We start from the raw sequence: 17,236 nt of genomic DNA on the forward strand, positions 1-17,236 counted from the left end.
GGTGTGCAGAATCACAACCTGGCCCCGCCCTGTCACAATTCCCTTGGGTTCCCAAAATAATGCTGCCAAATATGTTTTTATCGAATTTGTGTTTGTATTCCGTTTTGTAATACAATTAATGCTGCCTAAAAAATGTTTTATGTTCAAGGTGAACATGTCTTGCATTAATTTATGATTTAATCACTTTTGTCTTTATTTTATACAAAGATGTGTATTACTGAACCTGCAGAGTTGCATTCACAATTTATGTTACCTGTATGGAAATAAAGTGAACTAAACTAACAGCACCTCCTGTCCCATTTGAAACATTCTCACAGACAACATTACAGGTCTTACAGTTTTCAGAAGAGTGAAAACTCTTTACATGCGCTCGTTCCACATGACAAGCTTGTGGTGCATGCCTCTGAACAAACTAAACTCTGAATCATGTACATTTTTTGCTTTATTTGTTTTGCTTTAAAAATGTAATTAATTTATTGATTAAATTCAGCAGTTAAGGCTCTGGGTTACTGACCGAAAGGTCAGGGGTTCAAGCCCCAGCACTGCCAAGATACCACTGTTGGGCCCTTGAGCAAGGCCCTTGAACCTATCTGCTCCAGGGGTTCTGTTTCATGGCTGACCCTGCGCTCTGACCCCAGCTTAGTTGTGATATGTGAAAACAACTGCATTTCATTGGCTCTGTACCTGTACTCTGCACAATGACAATAAAGTTGAATCTTAATCTGAATCTTAAAAAATCATATTTAACCACCTCCCCAAATACAAATATTTACTGTTTCCAACGGCTCCATTTGCATCACATAGGAATCCGCAATGCATCCCAACCACGTGGGAATAAAGGAAACTAAATTCACAGCACCTCCCGATATGATCGGAGATAATTTGCAGCATTCTCATAGACAACATTATCCTTGCAAACTGTTTCAGATGAATGAAACAGACAAAAAACAAGAGTGAAAGGCACAATAGCAAACACAGAAGTGTGTAAAGGATACGCTGATACAGAGCTGATACAGAACAGGGAGAAGAAAATAATCAATTTGCTGTTGAGGCGTGCAGTTCAAATGACAAAGCGATGAGTCGGGCTTGCAGAGGCACAGAAAATGTATCGCGACCCTGAAGAGAAAAACTCTTACCAAATAGTGCTGTGCTCCGTTTATTTGACCGCGATGAAGCGCATAAGGGGGACAAGTGCCAAAGGCTATCTTCCAATAAGATTGGCAAGATTATAAAGGTTTTTGGAGATAACCACTCCTGGGAGGAGTACCCATAGTGTCAGCTACCCATTCAGTGTCGAAGTAACCGTTTAAATATGTTTATGATATAGTATGCCGCTCTAGTTATATTTTCTATTTTTGTTTTTACCATAGATATAACAGCATACAGACTTGGAGCAACTTAAGGGTGGAAAATGTTTACAGTACTCAGTGTTTTTTGTAGGTATTAAGTCTTATTTTTATGTTGTTTGCTGAATAACAGGGTTTTTTGGAGTTTAGTTCTCACAAAGAGGCTCAAAATATGGTAAGTCACTACAAGTTGAAACCAGCCTTCATCAAGGAGAACCTAATCATCCTGTATTTATCACTAACAGCAGACACCATTCATGTGAGTAGGAATCCCTCCAATCACATATCACAGTGTCACTTTAAAAAAAATAAAATCCAGATTTAGCATTAATTTCCTGGATAATTACAACATTTGGAATATTTCTTGTTGGCAGCCACCATTCATGTTTGATGAGCCTTTGCAAAAACGAGCAAAACGTTCAAGCGCACCTTCAGTAGTTTGCCTTTCACGTTTGCCTGCTGGGGAGGGTGTTGAAGCGGAGGTCCTGGAGCTTGCAGGCATGTTCGGTGAGGTGCAGCAGTCAGAGATCACAAACAGTAAGGTAGTGTTAACTTTTGCTCAGTATAGAAACACAGCTGATTATTTTTTTCTCTTCAGGTTCTTTTTACTAAATATAATAAGGTTATTTGTGTGTGTGTCCAGGCCTTGATAGAAATGGTTAACTGGCGAGATGCAGACATCATGGTGAAGTATTACTACAGTAACCCACTAAGGATTCAGGGCAAAAGTGTCAAAGTTACCATGACCAGCATCACAAGCCTGCGGTAAGAAACTCTTTTACTCTTCTGATGTTCAGATACCTAAAAAGGTATTTAGACTTTAGTATAGACATTCAAAAGTTTGAAACCACAAGAGATACATTTTTTGAAAGAAATTGATCATTTTATTCACCAAGGTTAAATAATATTGATCAAAAATTAAGGTAAATGCATTTTATAATTATTTGTATTTCATATAAAAGTTCTTGCTGCAGTGACAGCTGTGCAGACATTAGGCATTCGAATGGATGTGAAGTTTCATCAAATGTTCTCTTTATCATTTACCATTTTTGTGATTGGAGTGTAGGGAACCTCTCACAGACCATATTTTTAAATTGTTAGCATCGGCTGATACATTTTACTGTTCGACTGATTAGTTTTGCGAGCATGATTGCTGATAATTGTCTGGTTGCATGTGGAGCCATCTGAAACATGTAAACAACCACAGTTCATTTTATTTTTACATGCCATGGTGTTACAAAAATAATAGACCATTACGCAAAACCTCACTTTAATTCATCCATCCATAATACTAATCGTTTAGCATCCAATATAATTTTGTTTTTGCCAGAAAATATAATATTATGAAAAAAAATGTATATATATTTTTGTATAAAAAAGGTTTAAAGCCTTAAAATTATTTTATTGTTTAATTTATAAATTTGAAGTTTAATATGTACCATAGTCCAAAAGAGAGGGGAAGCTCACACACAATGTGTAGAAAATGTTATACAATATTATAGTTTGAGAGGCCAAAAAGTGCTAAATTGCTTAGTGCAAAGACGAGACGTTTTCAATTTACATCATCATCAGTGTCCAGTTAACAATAATTATATGGGAGTATTTACCGTATTTGTCCTAATAGAACTGACTTAAAAATATACAAATGTTTGCTAAATGCTATAGACATATATTGCCTCTTTATATGGTATTCCAGCATTCACATATATTACTAAAGTAACAAAGACAAGTTATCAACAATCTTTGTGTATATATCAGGAGATAGAGATGGACACAAATTTCATATACAAAAATTTAATTGAATTGTATTATTATATCACAACCATATACCAATAATATTCATTATTCACAGAAGTATTGTTGTATGCATTCAAATCAGTAAGGAATTATATTTTGTGTCATATATACATTATACTTTGAGAAATGTCAGTCACTACTAATGTCACTACAAATGATGATCATGGGCATAGTACAACAATCACCTGATATTCAAATATGCTTTCACATATTTTCAAAAGTAAACTGTACATAGTTATATTTGCAAATACACCATGATTCAAATCATAAACATATGCAAATAGAGATGCGTCATAATAATCCTACTGAGGACAAATCTTCATTCATTCCTAGGGGATGTTAAGATTTTAAGTGAAATATCCATCGGGATTCTTTCTGTAGGATTATCCGTTCTATATTTCTCCCCTATGTGGACGCTCAACTTGTTCAATAATCAAAAGGTTAAAGCGGATACTGAATGGCCAGATTCTGAAAAGTGGCATGCAATTGGAGATTTTTGATCTTTCCTTGTCACATGCTGATATGCTCAATTACAAGTGTTCTAATTTGTCTAATTCGATAAATTACATTCTCAAAACTACAAGTGACAAATAGTTTTATGTTGTATATACTGTCTGTTATACAGCTCCTAAACGAGCTGTTGTTATTCTTATGCCTCCTACACACTACACGACTTTCAAAGACGTTTGTGGTACCAAACAACCGTGTGTCTTGTCATGGAAGTCACGTCAGGGGTGAACATATTACATTTACATTTATGCATTTGGCTGACACTTTTATCCAAAGCAACTTACAGTGCACTTATTACTGGGACAATCCCCCATGGAGCAACCTGGAGTTAAGTGCCTTGCCCAAGGACACAATAGTGGTGGCTGTGGGGATTGAACCAACGACCTTCTGATTAACAGTTATGTGCTTTAGCCCACTACGCCACCACCACTCCATACATTTCACTATTGACGAATCCCCGATGACTCTGCCTGGACTCCAAATTACGTTTCACAACAGAGTACATGCAAGAAGTGATATGAGATACAAATCACAGATTTAGAATCGCCGACAGGTCCAACCAAATAGTTAACATACTAGATATCTCGCTGATATCGGCGATGCGTTGGCACTTCTCAGATTGCATCTTTGATAATTCATACATTGTGTTCATTGCTCACGGGAGTGAGCTCTGATTTGCCTATGATTTCGGCTTTTGTCGGTGACCTCCACAAAACTGTCAGCGAGTGAATATCGGGCCTAAAATCGTGTAGTTTAAACTCGACATTACAGGTGGCACAATTCAAACATGTGAAAAAAAAACTTGATTCATCCAATCCGCCATCATTCTTATTATTTGAAGTGAAAGTGTCTGCTTCAATATTTTGAGATCTATAATTTGCAAAGAGCAGAGAATCCTGAAACAATTTGAACAAATAGGATCGCTCTTTAAAAGCAGAAGAAAAAAGACATCGCTTGGAGGAAAGTGAGGACTACCTGTAAAGTTCTGAAAATATGGGCGTCTACTTGATTCCAGTTATTGGTTGTACTTTACTATGAATCAAGTTGTAGAAGCCCCTCCTACTGTCCTTTTTTCTTAAAAAGGAAAAAGAAACATGTTTGATCAACAACTGACAGTTAAGAACATAAGTGATATTCAAAGAGATAACCATCACTCGTCACAGCGGCAACAGGCACGTGTCGCAAATGCAGCACACAGACATGTGATCCTAAAGTGGTTGAAGTCTGTTGTGTGGGAATACTTTGGGCATGTCAAGGTTCCACAAGGCACCATCATTGGTTCTCAGTTACCCTGTTTGTAAGGTTTGTTGCAAAAAAAATTGTTGGTTCAGGAAGTAAACAACCTTGAGCACAATCTCCTCGACCATTATCCCACGGAATGAATGTATATAATGTATATACAGCACAGCATATATGATGTTTATAGACCCCCTTTTCATACTGTGAAAACCATATGCAACACTATGTATAATACTTAAATATTTAAACCGCAATCATACTTTATGGAAATGTTCAAATTTAACATTTGCTGTAAATTTAAAATAATTAATGAATTGACTCTTACTTACAACAATTGTAATAGTGATTGGATTGAATGACTGGGGCAATGTTTTTTTTATTTTTCTATTTTGAAAGGATGTATACATTTGATTGTTTGGTTAATAGATACAGTACACTTTAAAAAGATAATATTATATTGAAGTGTAACATTACTTGGTCCTACAAGCAGCAAATATAGGACCAAGCACCAAAATGGCAAACATTGCATCACACCAAGCACAACGCAAAGAACATATAGACTGAATATGACATGCAAAGCAAAAAAACTTCAAGTTGCCCCATGGCATGATCGAACTTGTAACTTTCCATTGAGCATCGGCAATATGGCCGATATTGAAATGACCCATAGAATCCATAGACACAATATCATTTGATTTTTGGTTAAAAATGTATGGGCCAAAATAGCCATTTTAGACATATCTGGACCCATAGTTGGCACTATTATTACTCAGTTAATGGTCCAAATGAAGCATACCAAGGTGTTGCAGAGATATTGTCTTTCTTCCTGTTTAACATCGACCTTGTTAACTTTTCGATGCCATAACTTTTAAACTAAAGTGAAAATCTATTCTGTTTAGTAATATCTGCTGCTAGATCTGGAGACTGTTTTGAGACATTGTTTGGGTGAATTGGACAAAGTTTGAAGGACGTGAAAAGTTTCAATGTTAAAAGTCATAATTCAAGATGGCTGCTGTTTAAATTAGCGTGAGGAGAGAGAAAAAAAATGGTTCAAAAGATGCACATGAAAAAAAGTGAATTTTTTAACTGGTGGTGGCACTATAGAGATTGTATAAAGTTTGGTTTACTACTGCTCTGTAGTAGTGACAGTGGCTTACCCCTTCAACCATTCAACATCCTTTCGCGTACCCCGTCTCTAATGCATAATATTCACACAAGATTTTTTGAAAATATGTATATTTAACACAATTATCTTTTTACAACAATTCCCTTATATTAAACATGTTATTTGTACATTATATATTTATTATATACAGATTTAATAAATGGCTTACCGATTGAGATGGGTATGCTAGATATGATAACTGCATAACTTGAAACCCCCCCCCCCCCTCATCGTGTCACGATACGCAAGAATAGCATCTGTACCTGGAATTGTGCATCATTGCAGGTAGGGCATTGCCGGCCAACTTTGAGTATCTGTGCAATTGTGCGGTCAGCTCAAGGTGGTTTTTTATGTCACATTTGACACTGTTAGCAAGGTTGAGCTCATTTGCTGAAAAAACATCATGCAACAATGGAAAAACGGGTCTCTAGCGTGCAAGCAAATGTGAGTGAAAATTACTGTGTGTGAATGTGGAAATTATTTGGACGCACCGGATGTCTGATACATGTCATCAAAGCTTATGAACTTGTACCTTGAGAATCAATATTCCATATACATCTAACCTTTCAGCAAATGACATTTTAAACTGTGGAAGAAAAAAAACAAGTATCAATTTTTCTTGCTATCACTAAACTACGTCACTGAGTTGCTGAGCTGGCAAAAAAACATACTTTTGTGTTGATGCATTTTGTTGATGCAACCGCAAAAGATAGGGGTATTTCATTAAATATTTATCTGACCTTTATGACGCAACCTTTTTGGTGTTTCAAGAGGGCACACAAAATAATTTTTGCCAGTGAGAAATACATGAACTGGGTTTGAATGTTATTTTAGACTGATGAACTTAAAAGAACGGTAAATCTCATAATCTCATAATAATAATTAAAAAAAAAACTAACAAATACATACTTTGGTGATGTGGCCACTAATAATGATTATACAGATTATAAATATCTTTTGAAGAAACCTATTTCCAGTGGGCCACAATAACTCAGAAATTTCCAGTAAAATTTTGTCTCCCAATCCGATCCTGCTGTTTTGCATAATGATACCGTTAATAGTGATTTTTAATTTGTAACATTTTAAAATTAGCTGTAATTTAAATCAGTTTTTCATTTGAATCATCTTTTCGGTTCATGGCAAGTGACCATGGGAAAAAGGCACTATAAGTATGCAAAAGCCCAAACTGCTATACCTATATTCAAAGTAATGATAAAACATAACAATAGGATAAAATTAGAGCATGAAGAAAATTTCAGTGCTAAAGAACAAAAACCTGTATCTTATTAATTAGGTGATTATTGTAAATATTGTTGGCTAAAAGTGATAACTATTGAAATAAAATAATAAAATTGATTTTCTCAATGAAATTAGAAACTAAATAAATGTGTTTGTTGAGCAGTCAAATCGCTCACTCATTCACTATTCCTTATAGCCTTTACATATAGGCCTATTATTTTAGCTTTCCAAATATTATAATGTAAGCATGTAATTATTTGTGATTTGGATGGCACCAAATGGCAAAAACATTTAAAAATACACCAAAGAAATGTGATGTCCTTTGGAATGTACCCATGGTACAAAAGGGCTGGACTAGTAGGCAATTTTGTCAAATTCTCAGCTGAAGTATTAAATATGTAACTTGAATGCTGGAAGCACTTGAATTTGGTACTTGAACACTTGCACTTGCAACCTGAAATGAAACGTCAACTTCCGGAATCAACTTTCTGTGTAATATGTATAATTATAATACATTGAATAACTAAGATTTTTTTTTTCTGCTTTCTGTTTTCCTGCAGTTTTCTTTTCCTTGCTGCAAAGGAAATTTTTTTCCTGTATTTCAATTTTGAAAGATAATTAAAGATAATAATTTGGTTTTTCATTTATTCATTTGTCTGTCTTAAATGAAAATTTTATTAGCAGATCTAAGGAAGGTATAATACACAGTCACCCTATCATTATTGCAAAATAAACCTGACAGATTGATCAGCACCCCGATGTACAACTTGTAGAATATAACAGTGCCACTTATCAAATAAATATATATATGGACATGACATATTGATAGTTGAAATTATATTGTTTTATCTGAAATAGATGTTTTCCCTAATAAACAATAAAGCTTCCCCTAGAAAACAATTGGCCTAGAAACCAGACAAACATTGCAACAGTATGAAATTTTACAGTAAATTATTATTAAACTGCAATAAAAAAAACAAATCTTCTTTGCGCTTCTTGCGTTATTTTGAGCTACAATGTAACATCTCTCCCTCTGTTACTTTTTAAGTTCTGTTTCATCCAGCTCATGTGTCTCTTTAACTCTTTGTTGTTCTTCACTGGGGATTTGAAGGCCATCTATCAGAGATTTTATACTCCCTATAATACAGTATATTAAACCAATATATTTGGTTTTGCGATGCAAGATGGTGCCAAAGAGCAAACTTGTGTTGGTATGAAAAGAAAGCATGTAGTGAGACAAAAGACATAAAAGTACTACCGGTATGTTGCCATGGACAATGGTCAACTACAGTTTAGCAGTCAGTATTAAAAAAAATGTACTGGTAAACTGCACGATTGACTAATCTGAATCAAGTGATAAAAGCTAAATAAAACCCTTTTGCAGAAAGAACAGTCCTGATGCTCTGTCCAGAAAATCTGATTCAAGCAAAAACAGCAGACAGAGAGAGGAGTCATCCTCAAGCAACAAGGACAAAAACAACAGCTCCAGTCAGGAAGCCTCAGCCGTCCATGTCGAGAGAGAAAATGAGGGAATAAAAAGGGAAGATGAGAAGATGCTTGGTGAGAAGGAAGGAATTCAGATGGAGGATGAACCTGCACTTCCTGATAATAAGACCAGTGAAATCTCGGTTAATAAAGAGGAGGGAGAAAAAAAGGGAGAAGAGGAAAGGACAGAAGAAGAGGATTCTGCGGCTAAGGCGGAGGAGAATAGAGAGAGACCTTCAGAGGAGAATCTAGAGGAACAGGTCAGTTTTTTTGTCATTTTGGTGCACACATTAAGCTGGTGTCTCCCTAGCCAAACCTTCTTACGACTGTCAGTTTAGTTTCATTTATGCAAGCATTACTCAGTCAGAGGGAGTCATAACTTGCAGCTGAATCCACCAGTGGGAGGTAAATGGTAAATTGTAAATGGTCTGCACTTATATAGCGCCTTTTTAACCTTAGCGGTATTCTAAGTGCTTTGCACTGCGTCTCTTTCATCCATTCACACAACAATGACGACAGAGTTGCCATGCAAGGTGCTACTTGGAGAAACTTGGTGTTCAGTGTCTTGCCAAGGACACTTCGGCATGTGGAGTCGTGTGGGCTGGGAATCGAACCACCAATCCTGCGATTAGTGGACAACCCGCTCTACCACCTGAGCCAGTGAGCTTCTTCTCAAATTGACCATGTGTACACGCACTTAAGAACGCAGGGTTCCTAAACGTCATGTAAACGAGAATGCCGATTTCCTTACACCTTTTAAGGGTTTAAGAGAAAGTGGATTAACACACCTAGGATTCTCCTGGGGAAGCTGCTTATGTGGCCGTGTTAACATATAAGTGGCACTCTAACCGTGCATTCAGACCAGAGGCGGCGAGAGCGTCAAATCGACCGGAAGTCATTCATTTTCTATGACAGCCAGCATCTCTCGGCGGCGAGAACTTGGGCGGTGTGGGCGTCAGAGGAAAGTTCAAGTGCAGCCAACATTATGGTAATGAGCTTTGACGCAGTTCGGCGGCAACCTATTGGTGTATAGAAGTGCTCTGCTCTAGTGAAGTCTAGAGAACACAACCGTGTAAACTTTGGTTCCCACCAAACATTAGTTCCGAAGACAAAATGGAAGAGAAACTGATTATTGCCGTGACGGGTTTCCCCGTAATATTTAATCTGTCCCTGTTTGCTTCCAGGGATATAAATAAATAAAAAAAACGATGCGTGGACAAAGGTGTCTCATTGTTAGTGTGCCAGGTGAGTTGATGTAGTGGATATTGTGGTTTATATAATATTATATAATAATATATTAAAATATTTCATGAAGATATACGCTACTTGTGATATGTCGTCAAAAAGATACCGGTCGACATGTCTGGATGTTTTGTGGCCCCTTTAAATTCAGTTCACGAAACCAAGCATTCTCAACGAACGTTGCCACCTATTTCAAATACGTCAGAGCATCCACGAATTTTCGATAGCGTTGTTGGCAGGGCAGCCAGAGCGAATTTTGACGCTCTTGCCGCCTCTGGTCTGAACGCACGGTAACAGGTTTTTGAAGAGTGCGCATGTGCATGAACAGACCGAATAACAAACGTCATAGGATGGAGCCAAACAACAAGTCAACAAAACATTTCTTGGAGTACAGTGGGAAAAGCAAATACACTATATACTATACCCATTTATAAACACCACTGTAAAATATTGATGGTCCCTCACATTCGTGTATATGTGCTAGTGTATATGTGCTAGTAGTGAGGGAATCCTTGAGTATTACATATGAGGGAAACCCCACTATTGAAATGCAATTCCATTTTAAGTCACAATAGAAAGTTAAGGAAACAAACACAGCAAAAACTCTGTATATCTGGAAATAAAGCGAAGCAATAGAGAATAAAATAGTGAAGTCTTCCTCGATTGCTATGTTTGTTATTTATTGAAGCGCCGCGGGAAATTACATTGTTGTGGAGAAAGTTGCTTACCGACCGAGACGCATGTATACAGGAGTAAAATGTATGCCGCATGTACAGTTCATGTAAATGGGAATGCTGGTTTCTTGCAATAAGCCACTTTCTGTTGTCCATGCATACGTAGTCATTAAGGCAATGACAACAAGACATTGTCTTGCTCTGATCTAATTTGATCCAATCGCAAACACCGATTGTAATCCATGTTGATTGGGTTTTTCTTGGTTACTCCTACATTCATCAAGCAATATCTGTACTGGCACATCAAGTTTTTATTGATATTTTATAAATCCTGAAGTTTTTAGTAATGTATATTACTTGTTGTTTCATGGTGGAAGCCTAGGTAATAGAAGTTAACGTATTGTGAAAGCATTATTTGGATAAAGTAACATTTATTGACTTGAATTTTAATTTAGAAATCATCAGTAACTCATTTTTGTATATCTTAGAACAATCTACTAGTGCCAACATTTCTGCCAGCACATTGTTTTTTTATATGTATGTATATAAAAATAATACATTTCAGTCATGCAGGTTTGCAACAGCATGAAGGTGAGTAAGTTATGGCAGTTAGAGTTAGCATCAACAGACGATGCGCATGCTGCAGTTATGTTCACAGTCTAGAAAATGGATGTAGATGACCTGCTACTGCTTTAATCTTTGCAAAGAAACTAAAATAAAAACAGATGGATGCAACTTCAAAGGTGACAAGACAAAGTTGTCTACATTAGCACTGGATATCTGAGGTCATTTTGTGTTGCCAGCTTGCGTTAGCTTTTCATTATCTCATCTCTGTTAATTCTGAAGAAGAATGCAGAAAAAACATTGCAGGTTCTTGAGCAGGAGTTTCCATTTCTTTTGTGTGTGTGTAATAAGTGGCGATCCAGTGCTGGAATATGTTATTTTGAAGATGAGTGCACCTTGCAGCTCGAGCCCTTTAAATTTGGATGGACTTTGATTGGCTGTCAATCGTTCATCAGCTGGAAAACATATTGCGCTTAAAGTGACTCTGAAAGATATCGTTCATCTGTGTCGTTATTTTTATGGTATGGACTCTTCTCTTACAGGTAGAATGATTTTTAAAACTTTATGGTTTTAGTTATCGTTCTTGGTGTGAACGGACCTTTACATTAGCAATGGCCGTTTAAAGTTGACATAATATATTGAAAATATTAGCAGAGGAAATCCTGAGAGCGAACCTTGCTGCATAATCAGTTATCGTTTATACTGAAAACAGATCGTAAATATTAAAGATAGATAGTATATTTTATTATAATTTATACTGTTAATATTTATAATACTGTGAAATTGATCTTGGAAAATATATAATTTTGTATTTATCTTTTAAAACGATGATATTGACACTACTTACATTGCTTTAGATGCAATGTGACTAAATGTGAAGTGTTTACTGTCATATGTCTTGTTTTTTCAGGAAAGTTTGGATGATGAAGAATTCCCAGAGAACCTAGATGATTTTGTTACATTAGATGAACTGGACAACACTGCAGGGGCCGATTCAGCCTTAGGTACATAAAATGAATAGCTCCTGACACCTACCAAATCCCTTAGGGGTTCCTTCATTTTCCTTTATCCTAAGTTTTTGTTTTTCATATTTTACATATTTGTCATATTGTTTTTCCTTTTCCTAAGGCTAAAGCATTTGTCAAGGTTTTTCACAAATACAATTAGAATTTAATGTTTCATGACCATTTTCCACACTCTCTCTCTGACCCTTGGAATTAAACCACATGATTGATAAAGATAAGGAATAATTGATTTATCACATTAATTTCTTTATAATTAATCATGCTAAATTATAGTGTAAAACTAACCATCGTTTTGTGTAGTGTCTGATTACAGAATACCTCAAACTCTTATTAGAAATGATCATGGAAAATCTCTGTTACATTTAGACTTGTAACATTTAATCCCACAATGCATATAGTTTAATCTTTGTCTGTAACTTATTTTTTTTCTTTTCTTTTCTTCTAGATTCATCTGAGACACAGGTCAGTATTACAGCTCTCATTTGAAATCTTAGTTGTTGGATATCGGGTTACAAGCTATTTTCAGGATGGGATACTTGCTGAAAACTTGACTCATTTTTAAATAGTAAATAAAAGAGTAGGCATTAAAAATGGAAAATTGTACCTAAAGTTGAACTTTGGTGGCTACAACAGCAGTGTTTTAAAAGAGAGATGGTTTTTACCATGCTGACTGTTACCATGCTAAAGTTTTAAACACGCTAAAACACTCCTAGAAGTTGCTTCTCTCAATTATTTAAGAACGGCATCTCTCTTTTCAAGCACCACTGCTAAAAGTATTAAACTCACCAGTTGACTTCATAAATATATCTGAATTATAAAGACATTATACCAGTCCAGGGGAAAAAGCTACAAGTCACTAGTGAACGCTCTACAACTTAGAAGTCATCCTGAGGACACCTCCCTAAGTGTGCATCACAAACACTCTAAAGCATTGCTGCTGTCGTCAATCCACGTTGCAATCGAGTCAGTATTTTTAAATATTATAATGACATTGGGCCTCATTCATGAAACATTCATAAATATATGAGTAAAGGTCTTTGTTTTTGGAAATGAATTGCAGACGAATGGCCCTTCCCATAGGAAGTGAAACGAATGTTCGCTGTAAGCACATTCATGCCTTTACAGTAGGTGGCTTAACTCAACTTTGAGCTGGTCCACCCTCCAGCCATCATGGTTGAGAAGAACTAACCACCTGACATGTTTGCAAGACAAGCAAACTATTTCTCTAGCGAGCAGATCGAAAAAATAAAACCGATTTCTCTACAAGTTGCAGCATAGATTGACTTTGTTGTTGATTTTTGTTTTCAACGAGATGAGAACATGCCAGACACTTCACAAACTATTTTTGTTCACCTGCTGAACAAGTTGACTGACTTGATTTAAAAAGTATAACAAATTATATTCAGAGATGTCTAGAGATGTTGCAATTTATAAGGTTTCACTTTTAACTTTGATTTAAAATGTCAATGTTAATTTAGCCATAAGAATTAAGAATCTACAATTAAAAATCATGAAATGCTTTACACATGGCAAAAAATATTATATTTACAGTATAATATCTAGTTATTGTGACAGAATGACCTGCCCCTCCCTCTCATCATCATGCCCCACCTCTTAAAGCCATCCATCAGCCATGCTCACAACGGCAGTGTCTGGAGGTGAGGAGAGGCGCAACTTTATGAGCCTCGTTAGGGCAGCAGATGATGAGGCACACCAGATGTGAGTGGAGCCTCATCAACACTGACATAAAAATGCAGAGCATGAACCTCCTTGGGGAGCCGGCTCCTTGTGTGCTCACTAGTGTCCTTGCAGATCCAGGAACGGGGAAGGTACCGGCCAAGTTAGAGTGCGGACGCCTGTAGCCTCGGCCATCTGGCGCAAATTAGATGTGACGCGGGTGATTGGAGCATGTGCTTGGTTGAACTTTTTGAAGCAGCTCAGACTACCTTTTCTAATAGATTGTGTGCGACAGAATGGATAAAGAGGGCAGGGATCCCAAAACGCACTTTTAGAAATGTAACTCCTTTCCTGAAACAGCGTTTAAAAATGCATTGCTTATGCTTTGAAACGATAAGAGAGCAAGAACCACCATAGTTAGTGCTTGGCACAAAAGTAAAATTCAGATGCTCAGTTTTGTATTTGAATGTGCATTTGTTTTTTTTTGTTTTTTACATTTTTCAATTTCAAATTTTTATTTGACATCCTAACTGTGCACATTATTATACGGTTCCAAACATAGTCACCCTTTTAGCAATAGTAAACTGTTATCTAGAACGTAACTTGAACATGTGTGTGTTTTGTGTGTGCGCTCTCACAGGGTGGTAAAGTATTGATGGTGTGGCCTGTCAAGAAGATTCCAGACTTGACGGAGGCTCTGAGCAGTCTGTGTGCACCCTTCAGCAGTCTGGTGAAGCATTCTTTGTCTTTGTACAAAAAAGAGGTCAGTTTCATGCGTTTTACTGAAACAAAATCAAACTTTAAACAAAACATTAAGGCATGATTTCACTTAGAGCTTTTAGTCATTTAAGACATTACAGTGTGATTTTCTTCAAAGCTGCTTTAAGAAAGCGCAATACAGATGCTGGGCCTTTTCTTCACTGAAGAGCATTGGAGAGTTTTATTTATCATAATGAACTACTGTATTTTGCAGAAATAATGTTACCTTACTATCGGACCTGGTAAAAATTGTATAGTTTAGAAAACAAACTCCCACAAATATATCACACTGATAGCCTGACAGTGGTTGCATTTGGCTGACATTAGGACCCTGGAGTTGCCAACTTCCCTTCAGCTGCACAGCATGTCAAGTTGTGAAGTGACTGTGATGATTACCTCAAAATCTGGATATTGTATCATATTTTGCAAGTTTTAAGGCCTTTCCACACTAAAGGCCATGCCATTATGAGAGGCAAATCACCAACAAATAGCCCTTTTTCCATAGAAAGCGGTGTGAATGTTCGGCATTAGCGCATTCACGACTTTGCAATTGGTGGCGCTAATCGACAAGCAATTTCGGAGACACTACCACGTTTTTTTTATTCAGAGACATATATAGTATATATATATACAGCAAGTCACAGCAGTAGTATAAATATTCATATTTGGTGAAGAAAAACACATACATCAAGTTGTTTATGAAAAAAGGTGATACAAAGACTAAGATGCCGCCATATACACTGATGACCCAAAACATTATGACCACCTGCCTAATATGCTGTTGGTCCTCTGCGTGCCGCCAAAACAGCGCCAACCAGCCAAGGCATGGACTCTACAAGACCCCTGAAGGTATCCTGTGGTATCTGGTACCAAGACAATAAATCCTTCAAGTCCTGTATGTTGCGCGTTGGAGCCGCCGTGGATTGGACATGTTGGTCAGGCACATCCCACAGATGCTCAATCTGATTGAGATACCATTGCCATGAAGGGGTGTACCTGGTCTGCAGTGATGTTTAGGTAGGTGGCATGTGTCTTATTGACATCCACATGAATTGCCAAACCCAGAGTTTTGTGGCAGAACATTGCCCAGAGCATCACACTCCCTCCATAGGCTTGTCGTCTTCCCACAGTGCATCCTAGTGCCATCACTTCCCCAGCTAAACTGTGCACACTTACACGGCCATCCACGTGATGTAAAAGAAAATGGGACTCATCGGACCAGGAAACCACCTTCCACTGCTCCAATGTACTGTTCCGACGTTCGCGTGCCCATTGTAGGCGCTTGCGATGCTGGACAAGGGTCATCATGTTCGCTCTGACCGATCTGCGACTACACAGCCCCATACACAGCAGGGTGCGAGGCACTCTGTGTTGTGACACAATCCTCCCGTAACCATCATTAAAATTATCTGTGACTTGTGCCACAGTAGACTTCATGTTGGCTTGGACCAGGCGGGATAGCCTTCGTTGCCCTCACGCTATGATGAGCCTTTGGTGCCCAACACTCTGTCACCGGTTTGTGGTTTGCCCCTCATCGGACCACAGTCAGTAGGTACTCAGCACTGCTGACTGGGAGCACTCCAGTCAGCAGAGCCTTGCCGTTTCAGAGCTGCTCTGACCCAGTCGACCCAGGTCTTTACTTCTGCCCATTTCTCCTGCATTTTGTTGACTACAAAAACTGATTGTTTGATTACCATCTAATCTACCCAGACCTTGACATGTGGCCTTGTTAGGAGATAATCAATGTTATCGCTTCCTGCGAGTGATCATAATGTTTTGTTTATGATCACTCATCTGTGTAAATATTAGATATGAGAATTTGCGTAAGATTTTGCGAAGGCAAAAAAAGACATTCCACATAAGATCAGAAGATTGTTAAGGGTATGCAAGGCAGTGATCCAGCAATATCATTTACATGTTACGAGATCCCATTAAAAAAAAGGTCTCCGTTTTTAAGGCATTAGATGCAAATGAACTACACATCCTCACTGCATGTTTAGGATTTCTTCCTTGAGTTACTTCAGTGTTTAATGTCGGTTGTCAACCACTTGCTCTGGTTCTTTTAACTGCATCAGCTTCTGACACATGATCTAAAGTGTATATTTTATTGGTCAGGGCATTTTATCGCCGGGTGAAGGAAATACAATTTACACACCATGGAAAAGTTTTGCTTTGTCTGCATGCGATTTGGCACGAATGTTTGCTCCAGGTTTGAATGGCTCTTTAGGAATCAATTTTGATTCATAATGATGATCGTAGCTAAATATTGTGGTGAAAATGTGTGTTTGGTGTGCAAAATTCAGGAGAATTTCCTTAAAGGAATAGGATAAGTAATCATTTTTCACATTTTGTTTGTTTCATGAAAAAAATTAAAAGACAAATAATCCACATCGGTTTATAACACACGTAACTCTGATCGACACTATAATGCAATGCCATCCAACTATGCCAGTTTTGCAGTGTTGGTAGTATTAAGTGAAATTTCAGTAGTGTGTTGGGGTTGCCACTTGATGT

At 37.3% G+C, this 17,236-nt stretch overlaps 1 protein-coding gene across 2 annotated transcripts in view; it reads left to right on the forward strand.

The window, feature by feature from the left end:
* The window catches only part of zgc:152816 (uncharacterized protein LOC777712 homolog), a 44,366-nt gene that overhangs the window by 16,013 nt on the left and 11,117 nt on the right, over window positions 1-17,236 (forward strand). For both annotated transcript variants that reach the window (XM_052102057.1, XM_052102065.1), the window contains exons 6-12: window positions 1,480-1,605; window positions 1,721-1,888; window positions 1,990-2,111; window positions 8,681-9,041; window positions 12,172-12,265; window positions 12,732-12,748; window positions 14,604-14,726. In XM_052102057.1, the coding sequence (XP_051958017.1) occupies window positions 1,480-1,605; window positions 1,721-1,888; window positions 1,990-2,111; window positions 8,681-9,041; window positions 12,172-12,265; window positions 12,732-12,748; window positions 14,604-14,726 (1,011 nt within the window). The remainder of the gene's footprint in view (window positions 1-1,479; window positions 1,606-1,720; window positions 1,889-1,989; window positions 2,112-8,680; window positions 9,042-12,171; window positions 12,266-12,731; window positions 12,749-14,603; window positions 14,727-17,236) is intronic.

The sequence above is a fragment of the Xyrauchen texanus genome, chromosome 3 (assembly GCF_025860055.1).
Source record: "Xyrauchen texanus isolate HMW12.3.18 chromosome 3, RBS_HiC_50CHRs, whole genome shotgun sequence".
NCBI classification, from domain to species: Eukaryota; Metazoa; Chordata; class Actinopteri; order Cypriniformes; family Catostomidae; genus Xyrauchen; species Xyrauchen texanus.